The sequence below is a fragment of the Anser cygnoides genome, chromosome 3, assembly GCF_040182565.1.
Source record: "Anser cygnoides isolate HZ-2024a breed goose chromosome 3, Taihu_goose_T2T_genome, whole genome shotgun sequence".
Lineage (NCBI taxonomy): Eukaryota > Metazoa > Chordata > Aves > Anseriformes > Anatidae > Anser > Anser cygnoides.
The window spans coordinates 115,291,759-115,306,126 of NC_089875.1; the positions used below are offsets into that span (position 1 = coordinate 115,291,759).

The 14,368-nt window shown below is 38.5% G+C and overlaps 1 protein-coding gene across 3 annotated transcripts in view; it reads right to left on the reverse strand.

Annotated features, from left to right (window-relative positions):
- The window catches only part of ATAD2B (ATPase family AAA domain containing 2B), an 84,493-nt gene that overhangs the window by 5,588 nt on the left and 64,537 nt on the right, over positions 1 to 14,368 (reverse strand). For all 3 annotated transcript variants that reach the window (XM_048065688.2, XM_048065687.2, XM_066995008.1), the window contains exons 25-27: positions 3,259 to 3,954; positions 1,506 to 1,633; positions 236 to 364 (exon numbers count right to left, since the gene is read on the reverse strand). In XM_048065688.2, coding sequence (XP_047921645.2) covers positions 236 to 364; positions 1,506 to 1,633; positions 3,259 to 3,954 — 953 coding nt within the window. The remainder of the gene's footprint in view (positions 1 to 235; positions 365 to 1,505; positions 1,634 to 3,258; positions 3,955 to 14,368) is intronic.

The window sequence follows — 14,368 nt, forward strand, 5'->3', positions numbered from 1 at the left end:
TTCTATCCTCGTTTTCCTCTGTTCTTTTAGGTTAAATTCTTAATCCTTTTCTGAGGAAAGTTTTTTAAACAATCTGTTTCTTAAGCCATTACTATACTAAACTTTATTATTTTTATAAATACTTTCCTCAAAGTCTATTTAAAGCTTTTGCATGCTAGTATAACAACGAACATAAATAGTTCTTGAAAACTCATTCTCACAAAAGTCAGATAAATAAAGAACTGTACAACATCACCTCAATAAGCTGTGATTTGTCATAGTCTCTACGGTGTCTGTAGATGCATTGGCTGAGGAGTGAATACAATCTCTCAAGTTGGTCAACAGTCAGGTTGTCACTTTTCTTAACCACCAAATCAAGCAGTCTCTGTTAGAATAACAAAGGTTAAAGTTAGGAGACCTTTTATAACCACTTTTTTTTTTTCTATAAAGAACAAATCAGAGTGTAATCCATCTTCTTCTAAAACCCTATTTTGCAAATATATATACAAATAAAAGGGATCACAGCTGACTAATAGTAAGGCCACTGCTTCCACACTGATCCAAAAGGACTCAACATTTCTCTTTACTTCCCTATTTACACCCATGCTTTTTTTCTTGTCTTAGATTTTATGCAGAGAATAGTTAGTGCAATGTTTGTTCTGTTTGAATGATACTTAATCCTATGACGTCTTGGTCAATAATTAAGATAAACCATAAAAACTGTCTTGATAGCTGAAGTGGACATTTTTAAGAACTTACATTGACATGAACTTTTAAAAAGTGCCAAATGGAAACACAGTTGTAATTCCACAAATGTTGAACAATAAAAGAAGTGCATGGGAGAAAAGCTTGTAAAACTGCTCATAAACAAATGGTGAAAGTGTGTATTTTACCATAGTAGCAGTAAATATTAAGACTTTTTTCCTAATACAACATTTCCGTTCTTACCAAAGAAATTAACATCTGTAATCCACAGCAAGTGGGGTCTAAATTTCATGGTAGGTCAAGCTAGTTTCTACTACAGAACACAGCAAATTCTGTTGCAACTTTGCTTAAACAAACAAAACTGAAACAAAATTAACTAGCAGGAGTTCGATCTATAGCGCCAAAAGATCAGCACAAATTCCAATTTTCTTTCCAATCCACTAACAGTTCTTTCCACCAAGTATACGTCCACGGGGAGGGAGACGACGATGTTAACTCCTCATTACCAGGCACCCAGCAGTTCTTCAGCTACTGACATATCCAATTAACACACGATTGCAGGTTTTGGAGAAACTCTTAAAATAGTGGACTGCTGTGCCATTACTGTATTTGTAAAGACAGTAATGATGAGGAAATTAGGATTCAGCAGGTTTATTAACTTTTCAGTCAAGAACACTGATTGACAAATCATCTTTAAAAGTTACTGCTGCCAAAAAACTTGTTCATGGTCAAAAATAAAGGAAATTTTGCTTTATAATGAAAGAAGGGAATATTTTCCATTGAGCCTGTTAGCAATCCAATTTATTTTTCAGTTCTATTACCTTTAGTCTGTCATGGTCAACAACTACAGAGGGTAAGGGATCTGATGGTTCCTCTGGGCCATGCTCCAGACTTGTGGGTTTTGACAGTTCCATGGTGACTTTTCGAGTTTTCTTACTTTTCAACATACCTGTAATTTAAAAAAATAAATAAAATTGATCTTGCTTGGATTTTGTAAACTATGCAAGCATGATGATTCTGCCGGTGCACATTATTTATCAGCTTCACAGAACTCTAAAGGTTTATGAGTTAACAAAACCACAGTTCACAAAGCACAAATGAAACCCATCAACTTTAAAACTTAATTCTGAAATCTCAACAGAATATTGAACATCACTGAAAAAGTTTCTCCTCATTTCTAATTAACAATGTCAAATTATACAGCTTCTAAGAGAAGTTCAAATATTAAGCTAAGTCCCAAAGTCTGTCTTCATAAGTAGTTCAAAATTCTCATTTTTCTTTCCAAAGCATCCCATGTCTTCATCATCACAGTAATCCAAACATCTGCTCTACTCCTGAAACGTCACGCTTTGGTGACACATTTCTGTCTTCTTCCACCTCTGTATTAAAGCTGCTGTCCAGTCCTGTTCTGGAGAACGAAATATTTTAAAGTTTTCTCCTGATTCTAGCCCTACATCTATTCACTGTTTTTCTCCTTCTCAACTATTTAAAATGCCTTTTTTTTTTTCCTTAAGGAGCCCTCTTTCCTCCCCATTACTATAATACAACTTTAATGTAACCAAAATATACGTATTAAATTTTGAGGTGTAATGGTTCTAACATATACCATACTCTTCTTCCGATATCCTTAGGAGCTTTCCTCATCTATGCTCCTTACCCTTAGAGAAAACGCGTGTACACACACAGACTAACGTGTACGTAGTGATATTCTCATAATTCCTATCTCTCATTAAAGCTGATTTATTTTGTAAATCTCAGCACCCACTTTTGAAGTAAAGATTTCATTCTTTTACATAATTCTGAGCTAATTAAAAAGGCAATCATGCATAAGGCTCTTATTTCTCTTCCCTGAGGAAACTATGTCTCTTTTCTTCAAAGGACATGGTCCCTTCTTTTATGCACCACCAGGATTTCCCTTCTCTTATCTTTTCACTGCACTATTAACTGTGTTGACTGTAAGTCCAGATACCTACTCCATTAGATAAACAATGGTGTATCTGGCTTTTCCTATGAGTTAAACTGCTTTAACTTTTCCTATGAGCAAACTCTTTTTTAAGGAAATACCACAGAATCACAGTGAAGGGGCTCACAAGGATTCAGGACTACATATATTCTGTAATTCTATGGGTTTTGATCTAACATCAATGACACTTTTATCATAAATCTCCATGTCAAAAAAATCCAAACGTGTCACATGGATAAAAATTTATATAAAATATATCCTATAGACCAAAGCATGCATCATATAGGTATTTACCTGTGGTGATAATAGTTTATAAATCTTCCATTAAGAGTTTAAATAATGTCATCTCGATAGTTACAATACTTCTCTTTAAGCATACAAAACCAGAATATTTTAAGTATGGAGATAAACTTACTTGCTTAAGAGAACATAACAGCAAGTCAAGGGTGGGCTTCCTATTTGTTTATGTGGAATTAAATTTCATAAGCATAGTAAGTTTCACATACACAGCAGTTCATAAAATATTGCATTATAACAACTTAATATGTTAAAATTAAAAACATACACATTTAACATGGATACTAAAGTAACAGAATTGAAACAAGCTATACCTTCTTTATCTGCTTCAGCATCTTTAGTCTCAATGTCTGTGCTCTGTAGTGCTTTTTCATTATTGCTGCAGTGTGGTACCTCAGCTTTCACGAGATCAGCTCCTTGGCTTTCACTGGAAGATTCTGTTTTCTCCTTCAGCTGATCTTCAGATGAAGATTTTTGCTTGTTGCTAGATCCATCGCTGTTGTCATTGGTTGAAACAGCATCAACGGATTCCATTTTACCATTGTGACATGCTGGAACAGGCATACCTTCTAAGCCGTGTACAGATGTCTCTCCATTTAAACAGTCCCCTTTCAATGTCGAGTCCTTCCTTAAATCCTTTTCAGTATTCATGGTAACACTGTCAGTTATTAACAGAGATTCATTCGAGCTCTCTTCTTCTGTGGATGCAAAATTGTTTTCCTTTCCTGATGTCCCATTGTTAAGCCTCTGCTCTGCATCTATATCCATAATATCACAAGAGGATTCATCATTTGTCATAGAGAGGTCTCCTGTTTCCTCCCCATTCTCCTCAATGCAGTCAGCGCTGATCTCTAGCTCTCCATTTTCCAGCAATTTACTGTCTTCTCCATGGTTTTCATCATCGGCAAATTTTGCGTCATCTTCATCTTTCTTTAAATTATTGACTTTCCTCTTCTTAATAATGCCTTTGCCCCACTGTGAGCGCCGTCTTGACTTTCTCCTTATTCGAACTGAATTATACAGGAAAAACGAAAACAAAACTTTTAGATGTACAGGTACCTCCCCTTAAACAGACTAGCATATTAGAATATGCTGTAATATGAGGCAAATGTGTTCACAGTTCAAAGAAAAAGTCAGCTGTTTGTTGACTTCAGTGTGAGCAAATCAGTACAGATACAAACGACTTTTAGAAGTACAACCAGTTGCATACAAAACTCTTACTGTAGCCCGGTTTCCATAAACAGCCTTTCCTACTTAATGTATTTCATACACACCCATTTGCAGGTAAACCACTAGAAGAAAACAGCAAAGCAATGATGTAGAACTCAGTCACACTCATTTGGGTAACGCAGAATTTAAAGACCCTATTGTCATTTTCCCTTTTTACACCACCAGCTATTCGAAAGCATTACACAAGGAAACAGATGGAAGTGCAATGTGTGAACTGACAGATAATTTGGGTTGGAAGGGACATTAGGAAGTCTCCTCTGGCCCAACCTTCTGCTGAAAACAGGGCTAGTTAGCTATGAGGGCAGACCAGGTTGCTCAGGGCTTTGTCCAGTCACATACTGAAAACCTTCCTGAATGCAATTAGACAACGTCCTTGTGTCCTGTACCAATGCACAACCACTGTGTGAAAAGGTTTTTTGCCTTTTATCTGGTCAGAATCTCTCATTTCCATCTATGACCAGTGTCCAATTCGAAGACGTCTTCGGTTATTAGATCAACTACCGAATAACCCTCTCCTCCATCTCCCACTCATTCTCCTCTGTACTCAAGCTCGTTGCAATGACAAAATGTGGCTTTTGAGAAATGAGGATTTTTTTTTAAAATCCAGACCATTTTAGCAACCCAGTACAAAGCAAGACCGCACAAACATCTGCATTTATGCAGCGAGTCTGTATGCAGAAGGGGAAACACAGCTTCTTAATCTAGTCTCATCACCAATGCCTCCCCATGCATACAACTCGACTTGAAGCAACTTGATGCACGTGATCCTTTTTTCATTGCTCTTGCATCCTTACTTTTTCACTTTTACTTTTTCCAATGCATGCTTCCTGTGCCTTTTTAAAAAAATCACCTAGCAAGCTTCTCAGAAAAAGTCCGTCCCCAACCCCAACCTATTTACAGAGATACAACAACCAGAGCACCAATCTGAAAGAGGTCTTGGGGCACGCTTGCAATACAGTCAGAAAACACAGAAGGAGAACCATTCAAACCTAATACTGTTGTCAATGTCCTCTGCAAAAGCACTAATAAGACACAGCTCAGAAGACTAAGGAAAGGATTGGGAAAAACAGAAACTTCTATATTCACATTCAAGTTACGATGCAGACTGCTGGTATTTTTGCAAAGTTGCAGTCAAGTGTTTATAACTGAAAATGCTAGCCAACAGTTAACAGATTAACAACTTCTACTCCGTTTCAAAACCAACTATGCTGAGCACCTCCATAACGTTCGTGCTATTTGTAGGTTGCTTTGATTTATGGGGTATTAAGTCACAGATCTGTGTCTGCCAACTTCACACTGAGTTACAAAGATCGGTGTTTACTGCGTAGCTTTGAGGATACAAGCACTATGCAGGTACAAGTGGTGAGAATTAAATTACAGAAGCTCAGAGAAGTACAAGTATACTTCAGACCTTCCTCCCCATATGTAAGCAGGTAGTTTAACTACTACATTTAGGAATAAATTTTAACCTTTTAAAAGCTATCTAATGGAACAATCACATTGCAATACAACAGTTTCATTTGGAGCATGTATTTATTGTTACAAATAATCTTAAGAACTGTAAGAATTGAGGGGAAAACCCTCTTTTTCCAGCTACTTTGGAGATTTGATAGCAGCTTCTACAGTGAGTTTCACTCTTTTATTGGTGATGAACCACAACCTGTTCACGTAACTTATCAGAAGCTAACAACCTCTCCCTTTATTCAGCAAGAGATTTTCAGCAATCACACACACAGTAGATCTGAAACTAAACACGTGGATTAATAAACTTACAGACAAAAAATTCCCCTATTAGGCAATGAGCTTATCCTCGGGTCAACTCCAAAGATGGACAAATAAAACACAGAACAGAAGAGTTTTCAAGGGAACGTAACATGTTTTCAAGTGTATAAATTAGTAAGGAAGTTGGATTTTTATAGATCCAATGATTTTGGCTTTTAGAGTAACTTTGCTATAAGGTGGCATTTATCATTATTAGTGACTTACACTTTAAAAACGCCCATTTACTGGTGCAACTATTTTGTCCATCTGCAACCTCTATCTGAGAGCCTGTATTTGCTTAAGTCCCCAGGCACATTCCTAAAATTCCTAAGCATGTGAGAAATCAGAGTAAAATGGAATTATTTATTTATTACACATTTCATCAAGTATCAAGTCTTCCTAAATGACAGTCAGCAAGTCCAGCTAACTCTCACTCTCATGCAAACTATTCAAATGGAAGTTACAGGCCTTTTCACAGTTGTGCAAGTTGCTTTCATTGTTTTTAATTAGGACAAAGCAAAAAGTGTTACAAAAGATCTCCTCCCAGGAGTTCTGAGGTTTTCTATTTTACTCTGTATAAAAACCAGTGAATGCAGGAAATATTTCATCCACCTCAAAGTATGCGCACAAAGCAGAGCTTTGATTGAAACACTGCTATTGTTACAAAACTGGTCTTTATGTCACAACATTCAAATAAATTTATACCTACAGCCAACCACTGCAGTTTAGGAAAGAAAACCGCTTTTCATTGACAGATACTGCAGAATACGCCCTCTTCTCATTGACAGATACTGCAGAATATGCCCTTCTCAATGTTTAACAGTTTTTGTACTGACAAATGTAGTAATCTAGTTTTGGTTTTCACCCATGTTTAGTCAATAGCATTTGGTTAGCGACAGAATTTTTCCTTCCCATACTCTTACAGTTGTTTTAAGGAATACTATCGTCACCTGAATGGCCCAGACCTGTAACCAACACTTCAAATACCCTTTTTTTTTTTGTCTGTGTGCTTCTAAGAATCAACTTTTTCTCCTGACACTCAGATAAATAAATACCTTCCTCCTTTCAACCACTTCCATTCCAGCCACCGAAGCCTTTTTTCTTCAGGTTTTCATAAATGTACCTAAACCTCAGATTTGAGTTCATTTAACACAAGCTCAGGACCTCAGTGAGGCTGATAATCCCCTACCTAAGTACACCTTTGAGTACGTTCTCCAGTTTTTACTTTCCTGACCATACCAAAAGTAGACCTCTGGTCCTAACATACAAAGTGTCCCTTCAAAAGGGCACCTTTTCGTTCTGTTCTAGGCTGTATTACTGCTTTCTGCAAAGCAGTGCCTTTTGGGATATGAAAAGAAATTTTGGTTCCAGATCCTTAGCACCCTTAATGTTGTTACACTGATTTTCTTTCATACATGATGCAGGCAAAGGCTTGGCTCTTACAGTTTTCTTCTTTCAGAGGATGAGTGAAAATTCAAGCAAATAATGCAGTATTTAAAAACAAACCAAAACAAACAAACAAAAAAAAACACCAGCAGTCTTTATGTCCTGCCCAACTCCCCGAGTAAAACTAAGAGTCTAGTATGAGTAGCAAGAGTGTTGAATTGAGCAGTGACTCATGGGACCAAATGCAGAAGTCTGCACCAGATTTCATTATCCACATTCTCTTTATATTCACTACAAAGAAAAAGGCACTACTGAGAGAATAACACGGACTTGAGAAACGAGGGTTCAATAAAGAAGGAGCTACCAAAGAGTAACACTGATACAAAACTAAAGGGCAAATGTTCATGGTTTGCTGCTAAATAATAAACTTAACCTGGAGTCCCCTCTCCTTCACTTTAGTGTTTATCTTCTGCAAGGTTGTAAACCGTCAAGAGCAGAACCACTTTTTAGCCTGTATGATTCATGATACATTGAAGTTCTCAGTAAGTAACAGAACGGGTAATGGATTACAGAAGAAAAACCAGGAGTTAACTTTGTAAAAAAAAATACAAAAAAAACTAGCAGAGCATATACAATTGCAAGTTAATGCATTAACACCTTTTCATTTATTCCTTTTAAAACTACTCATCTGAAATGTATCCATTGATACCCAGTCTTTTGGCACTATTTGTGCCAGAGGCAGTAGAAATACTATTGTCAGAGGAATCCTGCTTTTTAGAACTGAGTTTCTATAACTCAAACTATTATAATACCAATTATTCACACATGAATACATTCACTTGCTTTCTGAATTGTGGAACTCTTCTCTATAATCTTCACATAACCTCTACAGATTTGCCAAGGGGATCCTCACATCAGTTCTAGCTTCTTTCTGGTTTGCTTTTTCTGTAAGTCATTAAAAATTCTGTATGAACTGGGGTAATGACAATAAATACCTGTTTGACCACAAATCATGTACATTTTACTTGGGTTCACATGAGGCTGATACCAAAAATAACCCCTCCCCACTCATTAATTTGTGCTAAGCTGCATAGTCTATGCAGACAGCATTTTAAAGAAATGTAATAAAATTTAATTAATTACTGAATACAAATTTACCATACATTTCCTTAAGCAATAAGTGGGGTTTCTCAATTCTTCCATTCCTACCTTGAGACCCTGAATCTAATGGAAGATATCTAAACTTAAGGCAGATGGCATTTTGTGCAGAGGTGGCCTCCCAAGACTATAAAAGAAATTACATACTTACTTCAGAAGCACTAGTCCTCTAAACTCAAGTGAAATGAAACGTATAGCGGACTTTCAGAAACCCTGAATTCTTGCCCACTGACAGGTTCTGCTTCAGGATTTTCATGCCAGATAACATCAATGATTTTCATGCCAGATAACATCAAGTAATGACAACATATGGTGAAATAAGCATCCCTGTCCTCTACAGTTCACATCAACTCTGTCCAGAGCAAAGCAAAGCTCATCGATATTAAAAAACGAAGTCCAAAATTCTTCCCATAATCCTGAATTATTTCGACAAGACCTAAAGGTTACTGTCACCTTACTGTTTGGTACAGTCTCAATACGAGAGACTTCAAAAACATGGGTGCATGGTACAGAAGCTTCAGAGTTGAGGTGTATCCCCTTCTGCCACACAAGCGCATCAGTACAGCGACAAAGCTGCAGACTACACAGAAGTCAAGTTGGGAAAGGAACTAGATATAATTAGAAGATTCAAAGATTGTAAATCACTAACAAGCAAGTCTGCTGCTTTAATGTGGATAACTAATGAGAAGATGTAGCAGCTGAAGCAGCTAAGTTTCTCTTGAAACTTCTGTAGTTTGACTGTTACCACATATTGAGTGTAGCACAGTATTCGTGGAGGCTAACAAATTCTCTTTATGCTGCAGAAAAGCAGACCTTACATGCCTCTGCACTGCTTCAAAATCCATCAGACAAATGTGATTAAATGTCACTAAATGATAAAATTCACATCCATCAAACAGTAGATTCTCTGTTGTTACCTTTATTTCATAAAGGATTGCTGGGAATTAAAATCCAATAATGATTCTCATAGCAAAAACGATCACCATGGATCTAGATTTTGTGTCTTTGGCATCAAGAACCACTTGAAGCGAAACATTTAATCTTTTTCTTCTGTGACCAAAACCTTACAGTTCTTTCTGATGTCTGGTGCATAAAGTAACTTAAAACCTTGAGAAAGCACTTACAACCAACAATTTGCTCTCTTTTATGCAGCATCCAGGGTAGACATATATATACACGTCTGTACATAAGTTCCACAGTAATTTCACTGCTTCCAGTAGTTTTATGTTCCTTACCAACGGGCACTGAATAGTCCACTTGAAAGCTCTGGAGTTTTAAGTCACAAAGTCCCAAACTGCAGTCAGAGATAAGCAGCAAGAAAGAACAGAGCACAGCTCCACAATGGCTTAAAAAGCAAAATGAGGTGCCAGCTTCCACTAACACACAAAGCCATTTCTCCCTCCAAAGCCAGCTATAATATTTCTACTACCTCATCTGTACTTGCACTACTGTTCCTGCAGTAAAACAGATAAGGGAACTAATCTGCCTCTAAGTTTGTATTTTTTCCTGGGTTAGTTTTCAACATCTTCAGTTCCCAAACTGAGCTATCCAGCTCTTGAATGATGGTGCTCCTTTAAAGGAGATGGTTGGAATATGCAACCAGTGAAAAGCAAGATAGTGCCTTCACTACTAACCTGTTGCTTAGCATGACTGTGGAACTAACCCCTAAGAGCTATACGATTTTCTTCCTAGACAGAAAGTATGAGGATACTCAAGGCACAAACCTCAAAAATATATATAAAAAAACGACAGAACAACTACATGCAACAGCTTAGCATGTATGATCATCAACAACATATAAACTGTTACATGAACTACTTGAAGAACCTAGGCACTTCTCAACAGCGGTCAAGTTCCATAAGGAGGAGATGAAGCATGCTTCCCAAAATAAACTTGGCTGCAGCACCCCCAGTATTTCCTCATGCAAGCGAACTGCTTTCCCCTACCATTCCCTTTAGCACGCTCAACACAAGCCCTTCCCAGTATTTCTCAACAACCTCTCCCAGTATCTTCTGTTCCACCCCCAGCTGAGTAGGATGACCCCCCACATCTCAGGTGTACGTGCTCTGCCTGGCCAACATGATCTTTTAACCCATCAGCTAACAAGGCAAGGCAGAACAGGTAACTACCATTTTCAATCTATAGCCTTTTCCGTCAGGAGATGCATAGATTTATCCAGCTATCAATTTTCACAAAACCTGCAGGAATCTAATCTTTCAGACCTCAACTCCTGTCAGATCTGTCTGAACCAGGCTAAATGATTCAGAAGTTATTACAGGAGCAGAGATGGACAGAAAGGATAGGTATTATTTTCTTGGGAAACCAAGCTAAAAATATAATTTACATGAAACCATCAGAGTAATTATGTTAGCTAAGTACATGACAAGACAGTCACATAGGAAGATTAAAAAGAAAAATGAAGTCAGAAGAGAAGAGACAATCAGATTAATATCACCCGTAGAGATCAGTTTTAGACGTTCCACCTCTATAGCTCTGCTCATTTTCCCTCTGCTGAGTAGCTTTTTACAATAGCAACTATTATAGCTATTTACATTTTCGGTACATTTAGGAAGTTCTTAAGGATTACTGAATGACATCTTCCCTGCTGCAAGAGAGCCATGAACAAACACAAGGTTATTCTGCAACTTCAGCACTGTAGGGAAGAAGTTTGTGCAGACAAAGCTCAGAGCTGAAGCTGGCCAGTACCATGGGAGACAACAAAAAGGGCTTTTTAAATTATGTTAACAGCAAAATGAGGACCAGAGATAACTTTGGTCTGTTCCTTGACGAGGACAGTCACTTCACAAATAGAGACACAGACAAAAAAGCGACATTTAAAGCCTTTTTCACTTCTGTCTTCAACACTGATGATGGGCCCTGGAACTTCTATGTTGGAGGTCTGTGACTGAAAGGACAATGAACTCACAATCAACTCCAAACTCGTGCAGGATTTGCTACTCCAGCTGGATGGATATAAGTCTACAGAGCCTGACTGGATTCATCCGAGGGTACTCAAAAGAGCTGGCTGATGTCATTTTAAGACCTCTCAATTATTTTTCCAATAGTCTTGGGAATCTGAAGAGATTCCAGGTGACTGGAAGCTGACAAATGTCCCAGTTTTCAAGAAGGGCAAGAAAGAAGACCATGGTAATTAGAGGCCTGTCAGTCTCACTTCGATGCCTGGTAAAATTATGGAGATTTTTCTGGGAGTTATTGAAAAACACAAGAAAGACAACACAGTCATTGGTCATTGCCAGAGGTCCACAATGGGAAAGTCCTGCTTCACAAATTTCATTTCCTTTTATGACAAGTATCCAGTTGACCAAAGGAAGCCAGCTGATGTCATCTTTTTGGATTTCAGCAAAGCTTTCAATACAGTTTCTCACAGTATGCTTCTGGACAAAAAGTGCAGCATACAGCTGGACAAACACATAATGCAATGGGTGAACAACTGGCTGACAGGTCAGGCAAAAAGGGTTATAGTAAGTGGGGTTACATAAGGCTGGTGGCCAGTCAGTAGGGTTCCCCAGGGCTCCATTTCAGCATCAGTTCTCTTTTAATGATTTCATAAATGACTTGGGTGCAGGACTTGAAGGCAGACTAATTGAGTTTGTGGATGATATTAAATTGGGAGGAGCTGCTGACTCCCTCAATGGTAGAGAGGCCTTGCAGAGAGACTTTGACAAATTAAAGGGCTTTGCAATCACTGACCGCATGAAGTGTAACAAGTGCTGGATTCTGCAGCTGGGATGGGGTAATCCCAGAGATATGTACAGACTCGGGGGACAAGAGGCTCAAGAGCAGGACCACAGGAAAGGATCTCGGGGGTCTGGTTGATGGCAAGTTGAATCTAAGTCAACTGTGTGTCCTGGCAGCCAAAAGGGCCAGCCATATCCCGCAGTGCATTAAGCAGAGCATTGCTAGCAGGTCAAGTGAAGGGACTGTCCAGCTCTGCTCTGCATTGGCATGGCTTCACCTTGAGGTGAGGTGTACAGTTTCGGGTGCCAAAATATAAGAAAAACATAAATGTAAAACTATTAGAGAGAGTGTCCAAAGGACAGCTACAAAGATGGTGAAGGGTCTAGAGGGGAAGGCGTTTGAGGAGCGGCTGAGGCCCCTTGGTTTGTTCAGCCCAGAGCAGAGCAGGCCGAGGGGAGGCCTCATGGCGGCCTGCAGCTCCCTCACGAGGGGAGCGGAGGGGCAGGCGCTGAGCTCTGCTCTCTGGGGACAGCGACAGGACCCGAGGGAACGGCATGGAGCTGGGACAGGGGAGGGTCAGGCTGGGTGTGAGGGAAAGGTTCTGCACCCAGAGGATGGTCGGGCACTGGGACAGGCTCCCCAGGGCAGCGATCCCCAGGGCACCAAGTCTGCTGGAGTTCAAGAACCATTTGGACAATGCTCTCACAGACATAGGGTCAGATTTTTAGGAAGTTCTGTGTGCAGCCAGGAGTGGGAACTCCATGATCCTTGTGGGTCCTTTCCAACTCACGATATTCTGTGACTCTCCGACTTTAATCTCACAAGCGTAGGACAGGCTCCTACTTTGCATTAATTAAAATGACACATTACAAAATTATTTTCTATCACAGAACCGAAAGGCTGCGGTTGCTGGTTGTTTTTTGCATCAAGGAAGCAAAATAAAAAGATATGAAGAAAATAAATAGTTGCAAACGGAAGTGAAGAAATGGGCAATCTGCAGACAAAAACATTGCACAAGCTCTTTAAACAATTTAAAGCAAATATTGCCAAAATTTTCAGATGGGAGGAAGGAGTAAGATATTATCTAAAAGGTCTGAAAACTTTTTATTGCATTACTAATTTGTACCACTTATGGTAAAAAAATAAAACTCAGAAAAATATCTTTTCCACAAAATCTATCTTTTCACCATGTTTATAAAAAAAACAGTGATAACGCTTGCAGGCAAACCTTGTTCTTAAGAGACACTGAACAATCTTGGATTACTGAGTTAGAATGAGATGAATAACAAGTGAATATAAAAAAAGCACTGATCAGGTAAATTGAGAGACTGTTTGCCTTCCATCAGAGCAAAAAGACATTCAATTAATTCAAGAGGCAGAGTATTTAATAGTGATAAAAGAAAATTTCTTTGCCACTAGGTACCACTACCTCCAAAAGTTTGATGGGATTCCAAAAAAGAATTAGGCAGACAGGATTTATAAGAACCCCTACAAATTCACTAAATGGGATTTAAAATTAGAAAAATTACAAAGCCTATGGGTTTAAACAACCATTAACTAACTCAGAATTGGTTAAGATGGTATTTTCTTCAAAATGAGGCAGTCCAAGTAATTTTTATTTCTCAAACGTTTGCAGCTTCCTTTTGAAGCATCCAGTTGAAGCTAGTGTCAGATTCAGATCAAACTACTCTCCATCCAGAATGTGCTCTCCTAAACTACCAAGAAAAAAAAAATGATTAAAAAAAGAGACACTTGTCTCAGCTCTGAGTAAAGATGTCCTCAAATTCCACAAAAGCTTTTTTAATAGTGTTTGTCAAGTCACAGTACCTGCCTCTGTCTCAGGTGTGTTGTGAGAATTAATCCAAGTCAAATCCCTTTTCTGGAGAGCAGGAGAAAAGAAAACAGTAGCATAGTATGGGCAAGACATTAGCAGCTACTGCAATTTTAATGTTAATATCTGGATGACTTAACACGCAGCACTCACATTCTGTGGTAACTGACACAGAACTAGGCAAAAACGGAGAAAGTTAAAATAATAAAAATCTTAGGGCATCTGGTCTGCCATGTCCCTTGGTAAGACACTGCTACAGTCATATGAATGCCTGAAGTACAACAATCGCTTACATCACTGTATCAGAGAGGTCAAAAAAAGAGAGTAAACCGATCAAAATCAGACAAAGACTGAGAAAG